Source organism: Acipenser ruthenus, chromosome 22 (assembly GCF_902713425.1).
Source record: "Acipenser ruthenus chromosome 22, fAciRut3.2 maternal haplotype, whole genome shotgun sequence".
Taxonomy (NCBI): Eukaryota; Metazoa; Chordata; class Actinopteri; order Acipenseriformes; family Acipenseridae; genus Acipenser; species Acipenser ruthenus.
The window spans coordinates 22,044,822-22,061,521 of NC_081210.1; the positions used below are offsets into that span (position 1 = coordinate 22,044,822).

A 16,700-nucleotide genomic window follows, 5' to 3' on the forward strand; every position below is an offset into this window, starting at 1 on the left:
ATTTCCGATGTCCTTACTGTACCTAAACGGTTTGTGAGATATAAAGCTTTGACAATGGTTGTGGATTCTTTGTAAAATAACTGGCAAGAAAATTGGATCCAAAACAGTGAACCATTGCAAGCTGAAATGGTTTATAAGATATTGGCAGTTGTAGGTGTGACAGAATTGCAATTTTCTACAAGCTTCCCACACAGTGATATTAATGATGATTTCCATTACATGAGAGTAGGTGTTAAAACTTCATACTAATATTGGACTCAGCGCTCGCCAAGATAAGCACCAACTAAGACATAGCTTCTTTTACTGTAAACTAATGTGATCCATCTGCGTTTTTTTCCATCTGATGATGTAGATATCCTTCTGCCTGGTGTTGATGGCTGAAGCGTAATGCTGGCTCCAGGGATCAGCCTATTTTGCTTCCTTGGTGCACCAGCACACACAACGGCTGCAATGCTGGCTCCAGGGATTAACCACAGTGCGGCCTCCCCAGAGAATCAGCATGACAACCATGTGGATTGAGCTGAGTAACATACTTCTCTGGGGTCTTCAAGTGGGCACCTTCCATCCTTGGTGTTTTGTCGACTAGTCCACAACACCATAAGAGGGCTCGACAGTGATTCTGGTGTCCCAGCATCCCCCCCACTTCCGTCCCCCACTTGGCTAAGCCCAGCTTACTTACCTTCCTTTCTTTCTACTGTGCTTGAGGTCCCCAACCAGAATCTTTTCGTCTCAACTGGTGCCAGTTGCTGCTCCTCTCTGCTGCTTCAGATAAGTTCTTCACAATGCGTCGCAACTCTTGACAACTGAATCCGATGTCTGAGAAACCGGGTTGTGGAGAGTGCCAAAAATTCTCGACAACCCATCTCCACTGGGCTAACCTGGACTCTCCATCCTCGCTGTCCAACTTCAGCAGCTAGTTGAGCGTACCGAAGTTTCTTCCTTTCATATGCCGCATCCACAGCATCCTCCTATGGCACTGTTAACTCTACCAGGTGAACAAGGTATGCTGATCCAGACCATAAGACAATATCAGGTCGAAGGTTAGTGGCGGCAATCTCAGGTGGAAAAATAAGCCGTTGGACAACACCTGGCAGCATCTTCCAGTCTCTAGCAGCTTCCAGTCCAGTTGTCCTAGACGAGTTTTGGTTTTAATACCTTTACTTGGAGGTTGCTCCCCTAGACGGAGGAATGTTGTCCTTCTTGTATCACATATTGCTGGAATTGGTGGCAACCTGTTAGTCATGCTGCGCTTGTCTTCCAATGCTAAGGCCAAATATCGCAAAACCTGGTCATGATGCCAAGTAAACCGTCCTTGGCTAAGACCCACCTTACATCCTGTCAAAATGTATCTTAAATGTAGCTGGCGATAAACACAAAGGACACCACGGATCCTCTCCTACCCATAGATTAAGGATTCTGTGGTGATTGGAGAATATCATATGTTGACCTGATGAAAAAAAACGATCCCACTCTTGTCCATAGATCTCGCCAGCTGATCTTGCGTTGTTCCACACTGTCCCATCTCGTCCATTCTCCCTGCTTGGCTTGGGAAACTGCTTTTACGCACCTCACCCTCGCCTCCTGATTTTGCACCTTATTGACTACTAGCTTCCTCTGTTGAGCTGGGACTACTTTGTGCTATGTAGGAGGAGCTGAACTGAGACCAAGGCCTCCTCTTCCATGCTGTACTTGCCCCATGATATCACTGATACAAAGGGCAGCCTTTTCATCTTCCACAGCTTCCTTTGCCGCCTACTTTTTTTCAGTTTTCAACACAGGTGCTGCCTCCCTCACACATTTGTCGTGTGACTCTACCAACGTCATTTCCAATCGCACCTTGGCGCACTTAAACTCATCGGTTAGATACGAGAGTGGCAGTGCAGTATCCCTTTACCATACAGTCCCACTCTGCTGAGGCAGCGTGGAACTCCTAACCATTTCCTGACATATGAACTGATTAACGCATCCAGCTTCTCTACTGTTATCAAGGAAACCTCATACACAGTGGCAACAGATGCCTGGGCAGTAAACCAAATTAAAAGCACTAGAGTAAGTTTGCCCGGTAAAGCGCTGCTGTCTAGGCTCTTCAACCCTTGCACTGCTTCTTGTCTCACTTCTCCCACACAAACTCTGTCCTTTAGGTCCCCACCATACCACCTCCCAAGACTTTTCACAAGCTTCTCAGACACATCGGCTTGAATTGCATTTGTACCCATTGAATGTTACCGATTAGTTTGCCCAATAACCGATTAGTGCAGGCTACTTTGTCATGTCATCCATGTATGCTGTAATTGGTTGCAGTCGAATTCCAGAAGCCAAGCGTTCTCCTCCCACTACCCATTTTGACGCCCTAATTACTTCCATTGCCATGGTAAAAGCCAGTGGAGAAATTATTCCAATTTCTAGACACTGCCATGTAGTGGTGAATTCTGAAAAACAAAATTCCTAATTTCTGAACTAGGCTTTCACTAAATTTGTTATTGTCCTCGACACCCTGAAAAAATCAAATGCTGCCCAAAGAAGTTCATGTGGTACTGAACCCTATGCAATAGCTAAATTCAGGAATGTCACATGGAGTTCCTTCCTTTCTAGCTGTTTGAATTTCTGCCAGATCACAATGATGTGCTCTAAGCGTCTTGGGAAACCTGGAATACTGGCTTTCTGTACTGAAGTGTCAATGAAAATATCTACATCAATAAATCTAATTATAAAACATATAATCCATGTTTTGAAAAAACAAACACATTGAATTAACCCAATTTTCTGCAACAGACATGCACAGATGTAGTTTCTGAAAAAAAATTCTGCCTGGCATTTTGTTCAATTAATGACCCCAGCCAGTGATTCCATTAACCATATTTCTGTTTTTTTTTTTTTATGTACCGAGCTGTGACCTTTAATTGAATATAATGAAACAGAAGAACTACCTTTGCTATCCTCTCTGGCATTTACATGCACCCTTCACACTGGTCCGCCTGACTCATTTTATAGTTACACCTATTACTACCCAAGGGAGCTGACCCCATTAGCAAAGCTGGATTTTTTTTTTTTTTTTTTTTTAACCGAATGTCTCATCCGCCAACATCAACCATTTTCCCCATTAGAAACTTTGCAAATAGGAGAGATTTTCCCCTAAGAAATAAAGCCCTTCTACAGCAATGTGACATCCCTCTTGCTTTGAAAGCTGCTTTATAGGACTGTTAGTTAGCACTGTAGCTTTAAATCATGTACAACTACACTGGCTGTTTGAAATTCTATTTAAGTTAAATTACAAGCACTAAAGGGCGTGTGACTTGATATAATGTTGCTACTTACACAATTTACAGCTCTATAATCGTTAAAGACAAATAGCTTAAAAGTTTAGATATGAACTTATTTCCTGTCCTATACTGGAGGGATCAGCATTCAACACCATCCCATCCTGAGACATATTTTGTGCAAGAATAGCTCACCACAAAGAATTACAGTATTTATACCACCAACTTTGCTAGGTTCCTGTGATTGGATACATTTCTCTAGTTATCCACTACTGTAGATCCTTTTTGTTATCCTAAACTATAAAGTGCACTTGCATTAAAAGTTTTACAGCAGCAGTGTAAAACATGAGAGCCCCTCAAGGCAGAATTGAGTTCTGCAGGCAATTCTTAGCAAATTCTTCTCAGCACAGCATTGTCGCCCACACAGTCATCCAGAAAACCCATTTACAGTGAAAATGCACTAGATTAGCAAGTTGGTTGCTAGTTCAGGTAAAGCCCATAAATCTTTCAGGGCAAATGACTAATGCTCTTTGTCACAGAATCCCATAGGTGCTTATAATCAAAACTTTTTTTCGGCAGAGTTTCAGTGTATTAATGTAAAATGTAATTTAAAAAATGCACTCTTACCTTTAGATGCTATAAGGGCCGAAAGTTGGGGGGAAAAAAAAAGAAAAAAAAAAAGTTAGCAAAGTCATACATAACAAACCAATCCTACCACTAATATTACCCTCATTCTCAACTTTTAGGTTTCACGGATGCAGATTTGCACTAACACTGGACTACTTTACTATCTTAGATAAGGTAGTGCAATATCAGTGTGAATCAGAGTCTGTGAAGCCAGCCACAGAACATTAACCATGTATTTGAATTGCGCCTGTTTAAAGCATACAAATGCAAGCTGGCTATATTTCCTCCCTTGATTTTGTGTGCCTTTAGTTTTGAAACAAAATGTCTTCAAAAGAGACGCATTCCAAGACAAAGAACTGATGAGCAGGGCTGGGGTCAATTCCTGTTTTTCAATTCCAATTCCTTTATAAAATCAATTCCAATTCCCTTTTAATCAATTCCAACACAGCATTGATCAAAATTGCAATTAGCAGTATTCTGTTCAAATGAGCTTCTCACAGTGGCAACAAGTTACTTAAACTGAAGTCACAGTTAGGCAATTACATTGGTTTCAAATGAAAGCAGTTGAACAATCACAACAGTTACTATGTCTCTAAAAATATCAATTCCAATTCCTTTGAAGGAATTGGACGAAAGTGAGGCAGGTATTGACCCCAACCCTGCCCTTTTTCAGTGAATCAAAGCTACTTACACTTGGTCTGTGCGGAGAAGGCCAGGGTGAGTTTAGCAAACAGTTCATTGTTTTCAAATTTATCTTCTTTCACCTTTGTCCAGAAACTCTTCTCAGACAGTTCCTCTGGCGCAATCTATATTATAGACAAGAATACAAATTGGATGGTGACCAAAACACATATGGGCCTATACAGTATTTTGTTTCACCGAGGGCGAATTACCCACTCCAAAGTAAATCTACTTCATGGGCAATTTGCTTTAATTGCGTGTCCTGGGTATCCTGTCTTCAAAACCTTAAACCAGACAAAGCTTTGCAAGTGTGTGTGTGTGTTTGCATTGTGAGGACCAGCAATTACAATTCATGTCAGTGTTCTAGTGTGGGTCCGGAGTTTCTCGTCCACACTCCATAAACTTCAGTAATTTAAATCTGATAAAGCAGTTGTCAGTCCTTGATTACAGAGTAATGTGCCTTCAACTTTGGAGGTATATATTTCTCAAAACAGTTACATAATCATTTAATTAAAACATGCATTATTTGTGGAAGTTTATGTCTTTAAGAAATGGACTTATACTTTTAAATCCTAACTACTTTTTAGCAATAGAATCCTGCTGTAATCAAGAGCTCAATTTTCTCATCTCCTTTCACAATGGGTCTATATAAATCCCTGTCAGAAAGGAATGGTAATTAACATATATTCTTGTTCAGTTTTCATAAGTCCCATCATACAATTAAGGTTTTTATTCTTTCTTTTTCTTTTCATCACAGAAAGTGTGTCTGAAAGGTACAGACTTCCATGGATACCAGCCTTTCATTATCGTGTGCCCGAATACAGGAAGGGGGGAGAAAAAGTGTGCGTCAGGATTTTGTATTATTAGAATTTAAATTACAAAAGAATGCTGTCCTTTCTAGCCAATCTAATTAACTTAAATTCGCCAGTTAAAAGAAATGGGATTATTAAAAAGCAGTTTCTGTGACACCCTCGTCAAAGGCCTTTCACCACTCAGAAAATGAAAAGAGCTCAATGAAAAAAGGAAAAGTATAACGCTCATGAACTCGAGAGAAGCTATTAAACTGTAGCTTTAGGCTAAAAGGATACAGTCAGTTTGGATTTATTTATTTATTTATTTATTTTTTCACTATTTCAGGCTAGCAATACCATACAGTAGCTCGGTTCCCAGGTTTAAATCCCAGGCACCACTTGGTATTTTAATACATGATTTTTAAGGGGGTTGAACATGAAGGGAAAACAAATTTAAAAAAAGGTGTTTGCTTTTCAGCATTTTAGTTAATATGCATTAAAGTGTATATTTCATTTATATTTTGTAATTATTTATCCTGGAATTACCAAAGAATCAATAAGAGAAGATAAGTATTTTGGAGAGATATAAATTGTTAAGCTGGTTGCTAAAACAGTCCTGTTCCCCTTATTGTATCTTACCTTTGACCAGTTAGCCCTTTTGAGTTGCACCTCTGGCTTGTAGTCCTTCTTGGGCACCAACCCAAACGGAAGAACTGGGACAGAAAACCCCCAGCCAGGGGGAGGAGGTGGGGGTGCCCCTGGCCCGCCAGGGGGAGGGGGAGGAGGTGGCATCCCAGGTCCACCTGGAAATGGAGGGGGTGGAGGGGGCATTCCTGCTTGCCCCGGCAATGGTGGGGGTGGAGGGGGCATTCCTGCTTGCCCTGGCAGCGGAGGGGGTGGAGGGGGCATTCCTGCTTGCCCTGGCAGCGGAGGGGGTGGAGGGGGCATTCCTGTTTGCCCCGGCAATGGTGGGGGTGGAGGTGGCATTCCTGTTTGCCCTGGCAACGGAGGGGGTGGAGGGGGCATTCCTGCTTGTCCTGGTAGGGGAGGAGGTGGAGGGGGCATTCCTGTTTGCCCTGGTAGAGGGGGAGGGGGCGGAGGTGGTGGTATTCCCATTTGCCCAGGAAGGGGAGGTGGAGGAGGAGGCAAGGGCATTCCCACATGCCCTGGTAGTGGGGGAGCTGGTGGTGGTCCTGCCACTGGAACTGGCACTGTGATGATCTTGGTTTTTGCATCTTGCAGTTCTAGAGACAGCTTGTTAATCTGAAGAAAGAATACAGATTGTTATGGAAACAGATCTACTACAGTTTCAGCTGTGTCGGTTGGCCTTGCAAACATAATTACCTGTAATGGTTACTTCTGACAATCTGAGTACTGAGAAGCAGTTACCACAATGCAACCCATAAGGATGATGCAAGTGCCAACTTTCAACAAACATGTACAAACTGAAGTAGTGGATTAATGTTTTAATATTGATTTGTATGTATTCAATTAAAATCAACTGCACTGGTACAGAACATGTTAGTACCGTCAAACCTATTACCAACCAACCCAAGTTAAAGTGACTATTTTATGCAGTCTTGCCTCAAATCACCACTTAACTCTTTTTGCTTAGTTTTCTAAAACTGGTAGTTCCATTGTGCTAATGTAAAAAAATGTGCAAAATCTGAATTTGCAATTTTGCTTGAACACCTGGAAACACAGCAAGTCCCATCACGACAGGAGATACAACAAACTGGCTTCAGCGGCAATGAGATCATAATGACCTTTTTCTGTATAAACTGCTCTTACATCTAAAGGCACTTCTATTGGTTACAGAAGCTTAGTCATGACTGATTTTAATGATCACACCTACAGTGTTCATGAACAGTCAGAAGCAATACATAATGTACATTTGTTACCACACTGTCCTGTCAGATAAAATACACATGCCAGATTTTGAAAATGTCTCACATCCTAAAATCAGATACATCATTTTAAAAACACCATAGCAAGACACATTTCTTTGCCTCGATTGAAACTACATGAGTTTTTCAATTGTCATCAGACCTTCAGGCTGGAACCCAGTAGACACTGAAGAGCATCTTTATCCAGATTAGAGACCAGTACTTCATTCTGAGACTCTGGATAAGAGATTGTTACAGATTGACTCATGAGGTAAAACTTCCTTTGGTGAATGTTAACAAACAAACTGCAACTCATGTATGTGTACTTTCTTAATTAATAATAATAATAATAATAATAATAATAATAATAATAATAATAATAATAATAATAATAATAATAATATATTTTGTTTTTTTTTGTTTTTGTTTTTAAATTAAGAACGTAGACATACTGACGGGTTTCATTTGTTGTTGTCTGTAGCAGAAAAAACTACTAGAGTGAAAGCATGTTTAGCATGGTCGAGCAGACTAGATGCACTTCTATGATACTTTAACTCACTTTGACAGTAGATACAAGTAACCCTCTTTCTATGCAATGAACCGTCAGTTTTAAAAAAAAACTAAACATCCCATTCACAAGTCTTTCAGTTTGAGTGCTCTGCTATATAATGTAGTTCTATGACAAATTTTATATTCAAAAAATGACTTCTCATTCAATCCTGGCATGCACTAAATCTCTGGATAAGCGATTGTTACAGATTGGCCCATGACCCTTGAGGTAAAACTTCCTTTGGTGAATGTTAACAAATAAACTGCAACATGTATGTGTACTTTCTTAATTAAAAAAAAAAAAAAATATATATATATATATATATATATATATATATATATATATATATATATATATATATATATATATATATATACACACACACACACACACACACAGTCAATGCCATTTAGTGTTGACTTATCCAGGGTGTATGTTATCCACAATGCGTGCACATGAACCATGGCATTAACATGCATACAAGTAACATAACTCACACATTTACAGTAATTTATAAGTTTATTTTGTTAAATGTCCTTATGAAAACGATTGAAAGAACTGCAAAGAATAAATCAATTACAGTACACAGTACTGTTCAAACTCGGTACAATTCATATAGTTCGATTGAAATAAGAATTAATAAAATAACTACAGCGTTATTTTTACGAAAACAATCAAACCAAACTGTTGACTGTACTTTTAGTTATTGGCTTGTACTGCCTAATTTGACAGAATTAGCTCGGTGAACAAAAACAACCTTCAGTTTCACACAGAAATCAAGCATTGTCGATTGTTTCAAATGAAAAAATATCCACGTTGAAAGTTCTGCTGACAAGTTTGTTATCCCAAATAACCTGAGCTTTAAAGCCAATTGAACAAGAACTCATTTTTCGCTTCTCACTCATTGTGAACTGATACTGTAACCAGCTGCACTTGGTCATTGCGAATGAATGAATGTAAGATCTGTTTCCAGTCAGAGGTCAGTCAAGTGAACCAAGAGTGTCAAGTAGAGTTCAGTATGTTTAACATACCTTTATCAAGGGAAATTATGTTTGATACAAACAGTGGAGGTACTTATAGGCTTTTGATGCCATTGAACTACACTCACTTATTTCTATTTAAATCAATTAATGTGTTTCATTCTCTATACAGTTAATGATGTAACCATCTACTATTCATTTCTATGTAAACCTTCAGGCATCATGGTATTGAGTTTATGTATCCATTTTTTTCCTGTAGATATATGTAGATATAGATAGATATACACCTCTTCTTGAAGGTTGTCAATCTTGCTCTGCAGTTGTTTGTTCTCCGTTTCTTTATTTTGCTTGTCCAAGATCACTGCTTCTTTCTCTGAATTCAGATCTTTCACATACAGTTCAAAATCACTCTCCTTCTTCTTCAGCTCTGCATGGAGCTCATGTCGGGCAGTGAGCTCAGTATCAAGCTGGTGAGGAAAATAGTATATAAAAGATTAGAAAAAGGTACAAATCAGTACAGTCGGATCTGTCAGCTAATTCTGAAAAATCCATGCAAATCGCTAACTTAAATGGCCGCTAATTACACAATACACTGTACACTACACAATTATTGGTTTGTCTTGCATCACTAAAATGCATGAGGCCATATTTCCAAAGCCTTTCCTTTATTCTAGAATCACAATGCTGTGTTGGCAGAGGGGACGTTTGCTGTTGGGAATCTAGCCATTGAAACAGAAGGAACTGTCAGCTGAGATGCCAGGACCTTCATTTATACCACAGTTTCTCCAACACCACGATCAATTATTTATAATTAAGGCTTTTCTGTTATCAATTTTAACTGCACTATAACTTATTCACTCGAAAGACCCTCTTATAAACTAGGTGTGTTTGTGTCAAATCATTTTGACACAAACACTCTCTATATATAGACAGACAGACACACACATGCACACACAAGATGTTTCAGTGACTTTGACAGCAGTCTAATTGTATCCCAAGTCACAAATGTAATTATCCCCTATCAGGCAGGCCCGACGGAAGGTCAGATTATCACAATAATCAGTGTGAAAAATGCTGCTCGGTAATGAAATTTCAGGGGGCCTGCCCGCACGTCACTGCACTTGCACATCTCCGCAAACGCTGACAGCCAAATTATTATTTTTTAATTAAAAAAAAAAAAACACATGGCCTTGCAATCTCCAGATAAGGGTCAACCTCTTTCTTTCCAGGGGAGCTATTATAGTTGTCTGATTTTCAGAATAAAGGAAACCATCGCGAAGCTGTCAGGAGGCACGACCTGCTGACACCAGGGTGCAGGGGTAGAGAGAAGGGGCTGTCGCTCAAAGGCAGAAATGAATTGTTTCAATGCAGCAAAAATGAAGAGGGTGTCAAACATTTTTTTTTTTTTTTAATGACATTCAGATAGGCTAGACTTTATAGCAATTAAATATAGTTACAAAAAGAGTTTCTGGAGCAAGCAAATTGAAGCTTCTTGTTTTAACTGGGTCAAGACAGTGGGTGTAAAACACCTGCTCTCCTAAAATAATAATGCAAAAGGATCCATAGGCTATTAATCAGTTCAGTTGATGTACTAATGCATCTTCCCCAGAACAGAATGAACATTAGGTCAGGTGCTAATACCAGTGATGAAGCTTAGCAGCATCATTACTGGCCTCATGTTTGTGGTGCTGAATAGGTTCCATGCTTCTGTATCTTGCTTTAATGCAGCTAAGTTTATAATTTTGAAAGAAAAAGTACATTCACAACTCAGTACATACTGAGTAATCGAAAGGTGCTGCTTCTTAATGTTGTATTTGAAAAAGCTTTAAGCCCTGAGAAAAGAAGAGAGGCAGTGAAATTGCTCATGCCAATATGAAGTACTGGATTTTAAAGCCTTAGTTGTCAGTTGCAAATTCCCCAGCAGTCAAATGTGTATTCAATTAATGTGGATTACTGTACCTTCTTCTCCAGGTCAATAGCTTTAGCTTCACTCTTCTCTACTTTGATCTGGTCTACCATGTTATCTGTAGAAATAAAGATTCAATAAAGTACTTTACAAAAAGAGACAAAGTTATTTTAAGATTGAATATCAAATATAATTTTGTAGGCAAGAAATGGCTGAAAAAAATCCAACCCCACCTACTTAATAAATTGAATTATGGTGGGATAAAAACAAAATGCACATTTCTTTTAAAATCACAGAATACTTAAATGATGGTCTTTTTACCCACTGCAGATCAGACGTGATCACTTAAGTTCAATAAATGTTAAGTGAAGGAAGAATACTGAAGGCAGAAGAGACAGATAAATGACATTTTTGACACTGTTCCTATACAGGACCTGTTACTTGCTCCGAGTGCACTTTAATTTCTGATCATCAGAGCAGTATATGAAGCCCCTTTCACACTGGCACTCCTACCCGGGACCCGACCTGGTTCTGGCTAACCAGGTCACAATCCCACGTAGTGTGAAACCACGTATCTGGGTCGTACCTGGGTTGACTAGAGTTGCAGCGACCCAACTCAGGATGTGGGTCGACAGGTTTTGGCCCAGGTCGAGCGAGAGAAAATGCATGACAGCAGTTCAGAAGCCGGGGATATAACAAACAGCCACGCCTGCGTGGCGGTTACACTTCCACAAGGAACATTTCTCTTTATTCTGTTTAGACATATTTTTGTTGACGGAGACACACCATTAGATAGACTGCAGCAGGGATGAAGAAATATTTGCCCATAATCAACATTTGGGCCAACGGTTCAATCCAGAGAAGCTTGGATGGAACTGTCCGTAACAAGCTCTTCTGTGGCATTGATCCACGCATTGTGTATTTGCTTCCGTCACCCAGGTCAATCGTGCTTCTTCAAAAGCAGTGTGAAATCGCATAGCCGACCCGGATAGAGCATGCCAGTGTAAAAGGGTCTATGTGCTTGCTTCCCTACAGCTATGCCCTTAGTTGATTACTCCCAGTGATGCTGGGAGACAAATATGTTCAATTTTAATCCAATAGTAATACAGTACACAATTATGGTATGAATATTTTCTTACAATAACATAATTGTGCTGCTTCTTGAATCCTTTTAGTAGGTTGAACACCTTGCTCATTTCTCTAAAATTATTATTATTATTATTTAAAATATATAAGAAACTAAGGCCTGGTCTAAATCAAAGTTGTGGCACCACCGTATATATTAAATTATATCAATGAAATCAACATTGTTTTAATTCAGACCCAAGTCTAAAACATTTGTCCAACTCATAGTTTTACCTCTGCATTTATGACTATGTTTGAATTTATGGAGGAGCAAATGTAAAAATAGAACTAACAAATGTTAGCTTGCTCCTAAACAACCTTTTAAAAGAACAGTTAATAAACAATTAAGGCTTCTTTTGCTGCACCCCGGTAACCCCATTACCTTCCGCAACAGCATTTGAAAAATGGGTAAAAAATAAATCAAAAGAATGGGCCTTACCAATTAATCCTTCTACATCAAGGTTAAACCTTTTACATCTGAAGTCAGGATCTGCACCGTTCTTATGCAAGATTATCTGGGAAATGCACTCATCTATAAGTTTGAAGTACTGTGGTCTGGAAAAGAAAAGCATTCAAATAAAACAAAAGAAGAAAGTCTTGACATTTGACCCAGCTGAAGTTATATTTTTTCTTAGATTTACCAAGGGGAAAAATAGTCCACATATATAAAAGTGCATGTGTGTTTAGTATGCAGTCTGCAGTTAAAACACTTACTTTAGTTGAAATATGCAGAAAAACTCTTCCTGAATTAGTCGTTATTTTTTTAGTGGTACAAGACGATACAGTAAATACAATTAGAAACACAGGTGGTCTAAAAAATAAACATCAATTGAAGCAGGGGTATTTTGTATTTCTACTAAAACTTTTTTTTTTTTTTTTTTTTTACGGTGGAGTAAGAGTGACATCCAGTGGATTTTGAAATTGATTACACTTTTTAAAAATTATTATAATTTCTTAAACCTAAAATGTATTAAGCTTATCCAGTTAACTGTCAGAAAACAAGTGTCCTTAAACAAGTTGAATTTCAGGCTGGAGTTTTATTTTGAGGGATTCATTTGCTTTTTCTATCTATTTACAGAATCAAGGTGCCCTCAGGTTGTTTGAGATATTAACTGTTTATATCAGGGTTAAAGCAATCTCCCTCTCTGCTGTATTTCCCCTTTCTAATTTCTTAGATGTTTAGTTTCTCTGCACTCTATTTCAGACAGTTATATTGTGTGATAGAGTATTACCTTGGGGGTAATAGAATTGCTATGGTAAAAATCACTCACTCTTTTCTCAATCTCCATTCACAGCAAACCCATTAAACAGGCCTGCAATTCAGTCTCTCTGGAAAGCTTCAATAAGGTCTCCAAATGAAAAAGTGCACAATGTGGCACTAACATTTAACCCATTAATCACTCAGTGTTACAGACAGCAATCTTCCCTCCTAAATTAAAATGAACAGGTCTAATCCCAGAGCTGTTTCGGAACCTCTGCAACTACCCTGTAGCCAGGCAACTGAAGTTTTAATAATGCGTGTTTGTGTGAGAGTGGTGACACTACAGGCTGATGACTTAACACACAGTCTGGCACCTGAAAGCAATACAGACACACATAATAGATATACACAAATAAGAACATTGTGTGCATCTATTAACTTCTGTTTTCCTTTCTGTTTTCCTTTTTATAGCTTCTGAGGAATGCATTAACTATGGATTAAATAAAACATTTTTTTTTTATTCCTTGTAAATTAATTTAAACAAGAATATTACACCAAGGTTGAGTTCTCATTTCTAGCAGGGAGCCTGAGGCAATAGCCAGCTTTTTGTCACATCAATCACATATAAAAATACAAAGAAAATGTATTGTGTAATTCCACGTGATGAATTTGATGTCAAAATAAAACAGTGTTTTTATGTTTGACGCTTCCAACTACAAGTTGTCAGAATTGTTATGACTTGTTATTGATATAGGGTTACAGTGTTCCATAAAAAAAGAAAAAAGAAAAATGCATGAATAAGTTTAGGGACTGGGGCATGGAAGGGGTAAATAGACCCAAGCTGATGTTAAAATTCTCTGACAGAATCTCATGCGGATTTGCGGCAAAAATAAATAAATCAGTTAATTAATATAGAGGGAGGTTGATTCATACCAACCACGAATCACATTTAATCATATTCAAGAACTAGCTATCTGTCAGACTGCCAATAGCTGTATAGTGCTTTTGGTTACGTACCTTGGTTAAGATGGCCTACCCACTATTTGTTAAGTTACTTTTGTGTGAGACCTGGTTCAAGTCTTGCATCATTGGGGAGGGGGACTGAAATATGATGTAAGGGGAGGGGGCTCAGATTTTATACAGAAATCTTCAGTTGGCCAGGCATGTCAGTATATCGTACCCTATACATAATTTCTACATCACAACACAGATCAAGTAGAGGATTATCAATGAAGTGGTAAATCGAATGTGTAACCCATTCCTTACCTTGCTAAGTAGTCATTGCGAATGAGGAGGAAGTGCTGCAAAACGGACAGGAAGTAAGGCTCTGCTTTCGTGTCTTTCACAGTGTTTTGAAGGACCTGGAAAACTTCAGTCACATCAGTGGCCAGGTGGGTTAAGGATAGTTACAGACGCAATACAAAAACAACACACATAGTTCACAGTGCATCTGTATAAACTACAGCAGCCAGTCATCCACACCCCACACCTTAAATTTCACTGAGGTCAAAGTAAAATGCAAAGGACAATTTGGAGTAAATAGTGTGGAGATTGTCAATATAATATACACATTTTGGGCTACAATCTTATTTGCATTTGTGTATTTTATTTGAGATGGTAAGCCAAAATTAAGCAAATAATTCTTCATTGTAACTGCAGTACAAAGATGGGCACCCTGTCCTTGTGGATGTTCTTAACACCCCGAGTAAACCAAAGCCATCTGAATTAATGAGGCTCTTTTGCGAGTTGGCCAAAGTTTCAAAACTATCCATAACTTCGTACTGGCTGTCTTAACTGGTAACAACAAGGGCTCTTAACTTCACATACTGTACTGTACATCTGTTAAGCCAGCATATGATGCAGTGTATCTGAATTAGATGCAGAAATACGCATGTATAGTACCTCCCAGCAGTAACCCAAGATATCAATGGTGATACAGTAGAGATCATTAGGCAAATGTCATGCTGCTCTTTAATAATGTTCCTAATTTTTTTTTTTATATCCTCTGCAAACTTTCTGCATGAATATTTAAACACGATAATTGCAAATCACCCTACGCATTCTCTGCAATTGTTGTGTTAATGCTGCAGATAATTGTCTGTGTGACAGACTACTGAGGAGACGCCATTCAGCACATTAACTGCAGCTGGAAAAGGAGCCACGCAGGAATAATGACCCAATCAGAGCTCCTTTGTGCTGCTGAATACCTGCTTGTCATGAAGTAAGTGTGCAGCAACGATCTGCATAGAAATAAGGTAAAACTAGGTCATCAGAAGCACTTTTTTTTCTTTTTCCTTTAACAATCTTTTTGATTATACAGGTAATTTTAGTAAACTGTGTATGTGTGTGTGTGTATGTGTATGTGTGTGTGTGTGTGTATGTATGTGTATATATAATGAGGGGGGGGGGGCTTCATTATGTTTTTTTTTTTTTTTTTTTAATATACATGTATACATTTTAATAATGAACACCTTTGTAACAAATGCAATGCCTGGTGTATATTTCAAGTTCCAAACACATTGTGTTTTTTAGGTTTCATTTTGACAGGTTATTGGATAAAGTCTTAGTGTCCTTGAAGTGATATTAAAAGAGTTTGACTAAATTCTATATGCATAAATCCAATGAAGGATAACTGCACATCTTGTGGCCAGATAACACCCATCAACTGAATTGTAATCAATGAGGAAACAAATAACAAATAATTGAATAGGACATAAAAATAAATGCATAAAAAGTTAAATTAATAAAGCAATTATGAATTACAAACACAATTTGCTACTGTGGGGTTAAACTATTCAATTTCAACTTATCTTAATAATTTGTTTAATACTATCAATGAAGTATTTCAATTCAGTATGTTCTGGGAGCCATCTGGTGGTGATTTTGATAATGGCAGGCTTTTAAAACTAACTAAAGAAACAAGGTTGGATTTGCTCCAAACTGACATTCTGGAAAGGAAAATAGGCCAACTGTTGATTTTTAAGTTGCGTAGCCTTCCCCAAGAAGTAAGAGCAAGCTCTGCTAAGTAACTTGGATTTTCAACACACAGTACTTGTGATGTTCAGTACTTAAATTATAAGATAAATGAGAGCAAAGATGAAATGTAATATGAACACTTAAAGGGGCATTCAAAATTCATTTATCTACCTTTCAGTAGCCAGATCAAGTCGTTTTTAAGGCACAATATATGACCATAAAGACTCACACCACGCATGTAGCATTCTTCTTTACTGAAAGTGTGGGACAAGTGAATGAGTTATATTTTTCCTCTGAAAGAAACACTAAGTTCTGTACCTGCAAGTTGAATATAAGCTGGGCAATGAAAAAGGTTCTGATGGTAAATGACTGAAACACCTTCACTTACGGTACTGGTTTACTCCAATTCACAGTATGTGTATCCCTGACAAATCAGACACCAGTGCAAAGGATATTCCATCTCTATGCGGACATCTTCCAATCGGGCTCTCAGCTCTTCAGAGTCATCTTCTGAATGGTCATCAAACACAGACAGCTGCACTTTCAGCTCTTCATTCTCAATCTGACGCAGTTCCTAGATTTACCCAAAAACAAAACAAATGTCAGATCATGTCCTATTCATCTGTGTCAAATATACTGTAGCTACTTGGTAATAACATGTTTCAAAAAGTTTTATTGTTACCAGCAAAGGTTCTTTGTTCACTATCAAGTCAATAGTCC

The 16,700-nt window shown here is 38.4% G+C and overlaps 1 protein-coding gene across 2 annotated transcripts in view; it reads right to left on the reverse strand.

Annotated features, from left to right (window-relative positions):
• Nucleotides 1-3,825: 3,825 nt before the first annotated feature.
• Nucleotides 3,826-16,700, reverse strand: part of LOC117431668 (protein diaphanous homolog 1-like) — a 39,546-nt gene continuing 26,671 nt past the window's right edge. For both annotated transcript variants that reach the window (XM_058996146.1, XM_058996147.1), the window contains 8 exons: nucleotides 16,436-16,554; nucleotides 14,271-14,387; nucleotides 12,243-12,358; nucleotides 10,732-10,796; nucleotides 9,060-9,239; nucleotides 5,996-6,619; nucleotides 4,576-4,690; nucleotides 3,826-3,893 (listed from right to left, as the gene is read on the reverse strand). In XM_058996146.1, the coding sequence (XP_058852129.1) occupies nucleotides 3,841-3,893; nucleotides 4,576-4,690; nucleotides 5,996-6,619; nucleotides 9,060-9,239; nucleotides 10,732-10,796; nucleotides 12,243-12,358; nucleotides 14,271-14,387; nucleotides 16,436-16,554 (1,389 nt within the window). In that variant the 3' untranslated portion in view covers nucleotides 3,826-3,840. The remainder of the gene's footprint in view (nucleotides 3,894-4,575; nucleotides 4,691-5,995; nucleotides 6,620-9,059; nucleotides 9,240-10,731; nucleotides 10,797-12,242; nucleotides 12,359-14,270; nucleotides 14,388-16,435; nucleotides 16,555-16,700) is intronic.